The following is a 10,602-nucleotide window of genomic DNA, read 5'->3' on the forward strand; positions in this document are numbered from 1 at the left end:
GGGGGTTCCGGCATTTGGGGGGGGGGTTCCGGCATTTGGGGGGGGGGTTGTGGCATTTTGGGGGGGGGGGGGTTCCGGCATTTTGGGGGGGGGGGTTGCGGCATTTGGGGGGGGGGTTGCGGCATTTGGGGGGGGGTTGCGGCATCGGGGGGGGTTTGCGGCATCGGGGGGGGTTGCGGCATCGGGGGGGGGTTGTGGCATCGGGGGGGGGTTTGGGGGCAGCGGCGTGCAGAGAGGGGGGCGACGGATGCCCGGGGCCAACGGACCGTCGCCCCCCCCCCACTCTGTACACCGCTGCCCCCTACCCCAACCACCCCCCCACACCACCCCTACCCCCCTCCCCACCACCCCTACCTCCCTCCCCACCACCCCTACCCCCCTCCCCACCACCCGTACCCCCCTCCCCACCACCCGTACCCCCCTCCCCACCACCCGTACCCCCCTCCCCACCACCCGTACCCCCCTCCCCACCACCCGTACCCCCCTCCCCACCACCCGTACCCATCTCCCCACCACCCCTACCCCCCTCCCGACCACCTCTACCCCCCTCCCCACCACCCCTACCCCCCTCCCCACCACCCCTACCCCCCCCACCACCCCTACCCCCCTCCAACGCCGCCCCCCCCCCATCTCTCGCAACGCCGCAACCCCCCCGCCCTCAACGCCGGGTCCCCCCCCCCCTCAACGCCGGTAGCCACACCCCATCCCCCTCCCTCTGAAGGCCGGTACCCACACCCCCCCCCTCTCTTCTCCTCCCCCCCTTCCTTCCTCCTCCCCCCCTTCTTCCTCCTCCCCCCCTTCCTTCCTCCGTCCCCCCCTCCTTCCTCCTCCCCCCCTTCCTTCCTCCGTTAGTGGGGGGGGGGTGGGGGGGTGCGGCGTTGGAGGGGGGTAGGGGTGGTGAGGGGAGGGGGTTGGGGTAGGGGCAGCGGCGTGCAGAGGGGGGGCGACGGTGCGTTGGCCCCGGGCATCCGTCGCCCCCCTCCTCTGCACGCCGCTGCCCCTACCCCAACCCCCCCCTCACCACCCCTACCCCCTTCACCACCCCTACCCCCCTCCAACGCCGCACCCCCCCACCTCCCACCCCCCACTAACGCCGCACCCCCCCCCCCCACTAACAGAGGAAGGAAGGGGGGGGGAGGAAGGAAGGGGGGGAGGAGGAAGGAAGGGGGGGAGGAGGAAGAAAGGGGGGGGGAAGAAGGAAGGGGGGGAGGAGGAAGAAAGAGGGGGGAGGAAGGAAGGGGGGGAGGAGGAAGGAAGGGGGGGAGGAGGAAGAAAGGGGGGGGGAAGAAGGAAGGGGGGGAGGAGGAAGAAAGAGGGGGGAGGAAGGAAGGGGGGGAGGAAGGAAGGGGGGAGGAGGAAGGAAGGGGGGAGGAGGAAGGAAGGGGGAGGAGGAAGGAAGGGGGAGGAGGAAGGAGGGGGGGAGGAGGAAGGAGGGGGAGGAGGAAGGAAGGGGGGAGGAGGAGAGTGGGGGGGTGTGTGGGTACCGGCCTTCAGAGGGAGGGGGACGGGGTGTGGGTACCGGCGTTGGGGGGGGGGGACCCGGCGTTGAGGAGGGGGGACCCGGCGTTGAGGAGGGGGGGGACCCGGCGTTGAGGGGGGGGGGACCCGGCGTTGAGAGGGGGGGGGACCCGGCGTTGAGAGGGGGGGGACCCGGCGTTGAGAGGGGGGGATTGCGGCGGTGAGGGGGGGTTGCGGCGTTGAGGGTGGGGGGTTGCGGTGTTGCGAGAGATGGGGGGGCGGCGTTGGAGGGGGGTAGGGGCGTTGGAGGGAGGTAGGGGTGGTGAGGGGGGGGGTGGTTGGGGTAGGGGGCAGCGGCGTACAGAGGGGGGGGCGACGGTGCGTTAGCCCCGGGCATCCGTCGCCCCCCTCTCTGCACGCCGCTGCCCCCAAACCGCCCCCCCCCGATGCCGCAACCCCCCCCGATGCCGCAACCCACCCCCCGATACCGCAACCCACCCCCCGATGCCGCAACCCACCCCCCGATGCCGCAACCCACCCCCCGATGCCGCAACCCACCCCCCGATGCCGCAACCCACCCCCCGATGCCGCCCCCCCGATTGCCGCTGCCCCCCCCGATGCCGCAACCCCCCCCGATGCCGCAACCCCCCGATGCCGCAACCCCCCCCCCCGATGCCGCCCCCCCCGATGCCGCTGCCCCCCCCGATGCCGCAACCCCCCCGATGCCGCACCCCCCCCGATGCCGCAACCCCCCCGATGCCGCAACCCCCCCCGATGCCGCAACCCCCCCCGATGCCGCAACCCACCCCCCGATGCCGCAACCCACCCCCCGATGCCGCAACCCACCCCCCGATGCCGCAACCCACCCCCCGATGCCGCAACCCACCCCCCGATGACGCAACCCACCCCCCCGATGCCGCAACCCACCCCCCCCGATGCCGCAACCCACCCCCCCAGATGCCGCAACCCACCCCCCCCCGATGCCGCAACCCCCCCCCCCCGATGCCGCAACCCACCCCCCCCCGATGCCGCAACCCACCCCCCCCCCGATGCCGCAACCCACCCCCCCCCGATGCCGCAACCCACTCCCCGACACTGAACGGCGTCAACCATCATCAATGGTTGACGCCGTTTTAAAGCAACTGTGATTTTTGCCGATGTGACCCGTGGCCACGTCGGCGGGACTTCGGCCCATCCGGGCCGGAGATTTGTGGAAACTAAAAAAAAAATGAAATCCCGCCGGCGCCAGCTGTTTTCAGAGGCTGCCGGCGGGATTTGCACAGCGCCGGTTTTTGGCCGGTCAGAGATTTAAAAACCCTGCGGGAGCGGAAATAACGCCGCTGCCGGCCGATTCTCCGACCCTGCGTGGGGTCGGAGAATTTCGCCCCTTAACACTAGAATGAAGTTACTGTGGAAACTGATCTTATCAGTTTAATCGTCTCCCCTTTCCCTTTTTTTTCTCCCTCAACCTGGCGGTATCTTCTTTATGATTTTGCCTTTCCGTGCTTCTACAAGTCCGTTCGCCTGGTCAGAGCTAGCGGCAGACGTTCCATTCTCTACAAGGGAACGAGCAGAAGGTAGAACTCTCCCTCACCCGCAGCCAGCAACACATGGTGCTGGGTGATTGCCCTGAGGGTTGAATCACTTTAATTGCACAGTAAGAAGTCTTACAACACCAGATTCAAGTCCAACAGGTTTGTTTTGAATCACTAGCTTTCGGACTGCAGCTCCTTCATCAGGTGAATCTGAGCAGTGCTCTGAAAGCTAGTGATTCGAAAGCCAGTGTGTTGGACTTTAATCTGGTGTTGTAAGACTTCTTACTGTGTTCAACCCAGTCCAGCGCCGGCATCTCCACATCATAGCTTTAATTGGTTTACATGGTACCCAGTTTTACCAGTGTGTATTAAGATTGTACACAGAGGCACATGTTTTGTCTAATGTAGAATATGGACCACTATATTTAGGAGACAAAAATGTTCCAGATTGGTGAATTTGGAGCATTACATTATTCCCAGTCTCATACTCCACAGGCTTGACCTTCCCATCAAAATTTGCTTTGCTACCCTTTTTCTATCCCACTTTAACTGCAGTGTCCAATTGGGCGGTTTGGATATTATCCCTCAATTGTTATACAACCTTTTAATGGCTGACAGCTGCCAGTTCAGACTTTGACATATCTGTTCCCAACAAGGGTCCAATTCCTCTCATAGGGCGTCCTGTCATCAGGACATGGGGAGCTAAACCACGAGCTGGATATGGTATTTCGTACTATCTTTAGGACAAAGGGCAGACCTGTTATTTTTGTTGGACAGATTTCCTAATCATGTTTTGCAAAGTTAGTTTTATTCTTTCCTCTCTACCGCTGGCCTGGATGATAGGCTATGTGGAATTTCTCTTTCATTCCAAATAGGGTCATTACATTCTGCATCACCTGAGTGGTGAAATGAGTTCCTTACGGGGAGTCCCCACCAGCGAATACCTGCTGTACCAGCACATTGACTGCTACTTTTGTCATGTTCGTCCTGTTAGGGAATGCCTCAAACTGCTTACTGAAAGTATCAATGATGACCAAAACGTATTTGTAAGCCCCCTTACGTGGTGATAGGGGGGCCACATATTTTATTTGAACCATAAATCTTCTGTCCTTAAGACAAGACCATCCGTCATCTCTATGTTAGCTTTCTATTTGTTATAAGTTGCTGGAAACACTCCATCCCTGATCTGTTCCAAATCCTGATTTGCCTCCTGTGCCTCGACAAAAGGTGAGGCGGTAGCTCCGGCCTCCCTGGCCCAGGCCTAGGTGTCCCGGGCTTACCCCCTTTTCTTTCGGCATGAATAGGTCCCTTGGTATCATTCACTGTCGAGACCTGACATTCATGCTGTTGTTCCCCTTCGTAACTGAGTCTGTCTGTGAGGAGGGTAGGTGTTTAATTCTCTTAACTGTAGTGTCGCAGGTCTACAGGCGGTTAGCAAAGGACATGTGATATTCCCCTTTCCTTTGCCTGCATTCATTGAGACTTTCTACCGGGTCCCCTCTGCTGTATCCTACAGCCGCCAGTATGGCCGTTTTCATTTCCTCCAGTGCTCTCCCTGTGTCTGATAAGGCTGAGCGAATAGCCGAACCTAAACACATTAAGAGTTTCCTCTCCACATCTGCATCTAAACCATGAAGAATCCCCCGTTGGACGTAATTAAAGAACTTGTGAGGATCTGCTGATGGTTCATACACCGGGATCTTTTTTGCTATTTCTACGAACTGGGCCACTGTATGTAACATACCCCATGTCCCCGGTCTATGTTGTTGTAATGAGGGTTGATGGGAATCGGTTGCAGAGCGGTGGGGCGAGGATGTTCAGACCAAGGAGGAGGAGGGTCAGGCCTCTCCACTGTCTCCCGATCACCGTATTCTTGCCTGGCTTCGCCTAGTTCACTCCAATCGACCTCACCTTCTTCTGTATTCTTTGATTCTACAGCTCCAGAGATGCCCAGCAAACCCCTCTGGATCTGCAGTTGCTTTATCTCTTTTCTATCTTGTGGCCAATTGTTACTGACTATTTCATTCTCCTTAACCTTTAAATTGTTTCAAATAGAATGTCCCTTTTACTTCCTCTCTCATGATCAATTTAAGGTTCTCCTTGTTTGTTGCCTTGATTTTTCTAAAAGGTTTTATTGCTAATTATTTTTTAAGTTCTGAACTCTGATCTAGCCTGCGTAGGTTTATTATCAAAGCTAGAAAATGCCTGTTCTTTTAAATGGCAAATAACCTTGCTAATGAAGTGCCTGTCCCAAACGTGGTTTTCACAAAGCTGGAGCGTGTACTAGTGCCCGTTTCAGGGCTCTATGAGATAGTTCTTGTTCTTCACCCCATTCTATGTGGTCGAGTGAAGCTCTCCCCCCTGACTCCCGACCCCCCCCCCCCCCCCCCCCCCCCACCCTTGGTTAAACAAAAGTAACACACATTCTCACAGCTGTAAATTTCAAACAGCTAATTCTCCTGTTGCTATAGGACCTTAAAGGCAGAATAATGCACTCACAATCCCTTTCTACAATTTTAGGCACATGTAGTAATCACTTTTACATGTTCAATTTACAATATTTTCTATTTAAGCAAAGTTATAAGAAATATTTTGTGAAAGGGGTTCTCAACCGATTGTCGACATCTTTTTATAAAGTACAGGGGGCAGCACGGTAGCACAAGTGGATAGCACTGTGACTTCACAGCACCAGGGTCCCAGGTTTGGTTCCCTGCGGGTCGCAGTCTGTGCGGAGTCTGCACGTTCTCCCCGTGTCTGCGTGGGTTTCCTCCGGGTGCTCCGGTTTCCTCCCACGGTCCGGGGACATGCAGGTTGGGTGGATTGGCCATGATAAATTGTCCTCAGTGACCAATAAAAGGTTAGGAGGGGTTATTGGGTTACGAGGGTAGGGTGGAGGTGAGGGCTTAAGTGGGTCGGTGCAGACTCAATGGGCCGAATGGCTTCCTTCTGCACTGTATGTTGTATGTAATAGAACATAGAACAGTACAGCACAGAACAGGCCCTTTGGCCCTCAATGTTGTGCCGAGCCATGATCACCCTACTCAAACCCACGTATCCACCCTATACCCGTAACCCAACAACCCCCCCCCCCCCCTAACCTTACTTTTATTAGGACACTACGGGCAATTTAGCATAGCCAATCCACCTAACCCGCACATCTTTGGACTGTGGGAGGAAACCGGAGCACCCGGAGGAAACCCACGCACACAGGGGGAGGACGTGCAGACTCCACACAGACAGTGACCCAGCCGGGAATCGAACCTGGGACCCTGGAGCTGTGAAGCATTTATGCTAACCACCATGCTACCCTGCTGCCCTCCATGCTACCCTGCTGCCCTAATGTTTTGGAAAATTCAAATTGGATTGCTGCCAAATTCGTCTTTGAAATGGAACAGAACAGAAATTTATACTGGTTTAGTTCAAACTCAAACACAACCCTTTTGAATTCTAGCAAGGTTCAAATTTCTTTTAATCAGAACCGCACAGCAGTTCGAATTAAATGAATTTTAGTTCCCTTTCCAAATGTATTCTTTGAATCTATGATGCTTGCACACAACACCCTGCTTGAAAATTGACTTGACTCAAATGTATGGTATTCCTTCGACTGGGCAAACAAGCTCGGAGTAAGGGCCATGGATCATGACATTGGAGAAGTCATGACTAAACGCGTATGCCGGCATTCCTTTATCACACAGGAGAAGCGGAGAAGAGGGAGGGTGCTTTCAACTGCCCTGGTTTTGGAGATAACAGCTAGAACTGTTTGCTGATCACTGGAGGCATGGTAGCACAGTGGTTGGCACTGTTGCTTCGCCAGGGTCCCGGGTTCGATTCCCAGCTTGGGTCACTGTCTGTGTGGAGTCCGCACTTTCTCCCTGTGTATGCGTGGGTTTCCTCCAGGTGCTCCTGTTTACTCCCACAAGTCCCGAAAGATGTGCTGTTAGGTGAATTGGACATTCTGAATTCTCCCTCGGTGTACCCGAACAGGCGCTGGAATGTGACGACTAGGGGATTTTCACAGTAACTTCATTGAGTCTACTTGTGACAATAATAAGGATTATTTATGTATTTGTGTCTCAGGGTGTTTAATTTTAACTAAAGGTGGGCTGTGGTCTGCTTCATGGGAGGCGGCTCTTTGTGGCTGAATTAACTTCCTCAAAATCCCCTCTGCATCTTCTAACTCCTTACTTGGTCTGGTATTTTCTGACTGTAAATCAGTATCTTGTTCCAATCTTTGGTCTAACAAGAGTAGTTTTTCTTAGCACCACGCACCCTATCATGTGCCTCCTGTTCCCAATGTAACTGATTGTTTGGGGCAGACGTACTCTCCTGCAAGCAATCAGTTCCATTCTGTAGCTTAAATACCAGCTCTCTTAAGTCTGTACATTTTACTCTGCTACAAGGTACACAGATGTGCATTATAGACTAACTTACTCCGGACTTTCTCCAACTCGCTGTTTCCTTTCTGAAGCTCTTTAGGAAACCTATCAAGCATGCGCTCGTAATCACCATCACATTCTTCAACAGCTCCCAGGGCATTGTTTGCTCCTGATGCTCCTATCTCTGTTGTTAAATTGTCTATCAGTTGCATTCTAGCTTATGCCAAAGCCATTGTTATCTTTGCTTTTACTACTGTGGTGAATCACAGTAGCGTAATTCACACTATTACACATGTTGTACTATGTCTCTGTAAGCTCGGCACACGAGCAGTTGTGCTGCTCTGCCACTAGGGCGAGATGCACTGGGAGTGTACGGGAGTTTGTACTGGGCTCCACCCACGGCTCCTCCCACTAACCGGAAGTATAAAGGTTGATGCTGAGAGCCTGCCTGCCAGTTCATCGGGAGTTCATCTTGTCACAGGCAGGCTCTGTTGTAAGACGATTAAAACCACTGTTCACTTCTAACCACGTGTCGCGTGAATTGATGGTCTCATCAACTACTCTATAATCTGGGGTGCTGTTCCGCTATAAACCTTGTGATTGAGCCCTCAGCTTCCCAATTGAAGTTCATGGTACTCTCTTCTTCTGATGGTATTCTGTCTCTGCGCAGTTTATTTCTGAACCTGCGCAGTTCTTATCAACTTATTTACATGCAATTTCTTTTAGAGGTCTGGCCTCCCAGTCTAGTTTACTGTCCTTCCCCACTGTAACCCACCAGGAGGCACTGCCTCCTACCCTGGTGCTGCCCACTGTCCTGAGTCCTGTTCCCATTCTGGCTGAGACTCAGCTCATCAACACAGTAATTGACTGTTTTTGGGGTCCGGCACCGATCTTGGCGGAGAGGAAGTGAACAGAGTATCCCTCCTTCATCCTTTTAAACTCCTTCCCAGATACCTTTGTCGCTAACCTCCCATCCGGTCTCTCCTCGTCTATGCACTCAAGATTTACTGAACACCCCTCAAGGCTGATTATTGAAGGTTTCTTTTGCCATTAACCTTGAGTCACTCTAATCGTTTACTAGAACAATTTACAACGTCAGCAGTTTGAACACACCCTCAGAATTAATCGGCTATTTAGTCCTTTGTTTTTATGCTCCCTTCACCCACAAAATCTTGGCCATCACGTGGGGCTACTGCCCTCTTAATTAAGACTTAGGCTGGGTGATTCAGTTTAACTCAGAACCAGACTGACCGCTCTAAAGTTTAGATGTGTCCCATCTGGGGTGCCAATATGTTGCTATCCTCTGCTGGCTGCAACTGACAAAACAGACATATCATTTTTTTAAAAATTCCAATTAAGGGGCAATTTAGTGTGACCAGGCCATCTACCCTGCACATCTTTGGATTGTAGGGGTGAGACCCACGCAGACACGAGGAGAATGTGCAAATCCACATGGACAGTGACCCGGGGCCAGGATTGAATCTGGGTCCTCGGCGCTGTGAGGCAGCAGTGCTAACCACTGCATCACCTTGGCACCCTGAAACAGACATATCATACTCCACAATTTGATTTACTAGAGCCTTTATTATTTAACTCAGACTTTAACTACGTGCTGATTTAAACAGATACATATATTTTAAGATTCACAACTTGAACAAAAATGCTACCTGTTAGAGAGAACTTGGCCAGACTCGCTCTGGAGGGTGTGAGCTGTGAGCTTCCAGACTCAGCTCCTGTCTTGCGAATGTAGATCCCGAGGTTATCACCATTGAATCTCGGATGTCTATACTATTTTATAATATTTCAGCTTGTAATTTATAGTTCATTCATATGAACAATCTGTTAGCACACATAGACCTCATTCATCCCTGAGCGAGCCTTGTAGTCGCTGTTCCAAAACAAAGTGTTATCAACAAAATGTCCAGTTGCAAGTTGTCATTTTGTCTGTTCCCATGAAATTAATTTTGCAGAGTGCTGCAGTTTTCTCTGTTAGCCTCTTTTACCATCATGCCTCACGGCACAATGTTAGCCATCTTTCCCACTGAGCATGGGTTTTTGTCAACATTATCAATGTTCATCATTGATCAATGGTCATCTGGACTTTTAATTCCAGATTTTATTGATTTCAAATGTCACCATCTGCCATGGTGGGATTTGAACCCAGGTCCCCAGAGCAGTGCCCTGGGTCACTGGATTACTAGCCCAGTGACAATACCACTACACCATGATGATACTACTGGCATGATGAAGTTGTCTTGCCAATCAGGCCTCAAAACCTGCAGTGGGGAGGGGGGGAGGGGGGTGGGGGTGGGAAGGTCCAACTTTCATCCATAAAATGCAGCCCAATTAGTGTTCTCTTAAGATGACAGACATCACAATGGGAGGAGCAAAACGGAGGAGGTCCTGGCCCTTTTCAACATTGTGTTCAACAACTTTCCCCTCTGTCTTAAACCCTTTTTTAGTATCCTATATATTTATTGCCTCAATGCAAAAGCCCTAACTTCCCCACTCTTCCCCACAACTTTCCCTCTCCCACACTGGGCCATCTGTCTCTTATTCTTAAGGTTGCTACATCTCGTTGCAATCTCTCCCAGCTACAGTTTAAAATCCCACATATTTCTCCCTCTCTTCAGTTCTGATGAAGAGCCACAAGGACTTGAAACGCTAACTCTGCTTCTCTCCCTACAGATTCTGCTGGACCTGCTGAGTTCCTAAGCACCCTACTCTTGTTGCTGGCCCTTCTCGTGTCTGAATAGTGGGCCATTCAACTGGTGACACTGCAGTCTTGCGCCCTCCTCCATGTCTCTTGCTTGCTCCAGATCAGACCAAAGAGATTCGGGAGCCATCGGTCATTATAATAAGACTGCACGTAAAAATAGACAAGCTATTTTATGATGAAGAATTTGTTAATAATTAAAGAGTCGCTGTTAATAATTTTTTGTTCAATTCAGTGGTGTCTATTGATGAGGAATATAATCCTTCCAACTGCTATGTGTAATAAAAAAGACAAAATGAGGTGTTAAAACTAAAATGATTCTGGGGTAGGGATCATGCCCCAAGAACCTTCCCCACCAGCCTCCCCCAAAACTACCCCATATAACTGCTGTTAAAATTGCTCCATTGGGTCTTTTCAATGTCCAGGCATTCACTTAAAGCTGCCTTGTCTCTCCCTACCTTGTTAATAATACAAGATCCTCACTATACAAATCACAAGATTTACATCAGCAACAAAC

The 10,602-nt window shown here is 52.5% G+C and overlaps 1 protein-coding gene across 1 annotated transcript in view; it reads left to right on the forward strand.

The window, feature by feature from the left end:
• Positions 1-10,303, forward strand: part of usb1 (U6 snRNA biogenesis 1) — a 103,714-nt gene extending 93,411 nt beyond the window's left edge. The window contains exon 7 of the mRNA XM_038806885.1: positions 10,058-10,303. Within this exon, the coding sequence (XP_038662813.1) occupies positions 10,058-10,084 (27 nt within the window). The 3' untranslated portion in view covers positions 10,085-10,303. The remainder of the gene's footprint in view (positions 1-10,057) is intronic.
• The last annotated feature ends 299 nt before the right edge of the window (positions 10,304-10,602 follow it).

The sequence above is a fragment of the Scyliorhinus canicula genome, chromosome 9 (assembly GCF_902713615.1).
Source record: "Scyliorhinus canicula chromosome 9, sScyCan1.1, whole genome shotgun sequence".
NCBI classification, from domain to species: domain Eukaryota; kingdom Metazoa; phylum Chordata; class Chondrichthyes; order Carcharhiniformes; family Scyliorhinidae; genus Scyliorhinus; species Scyliorhinus canicula.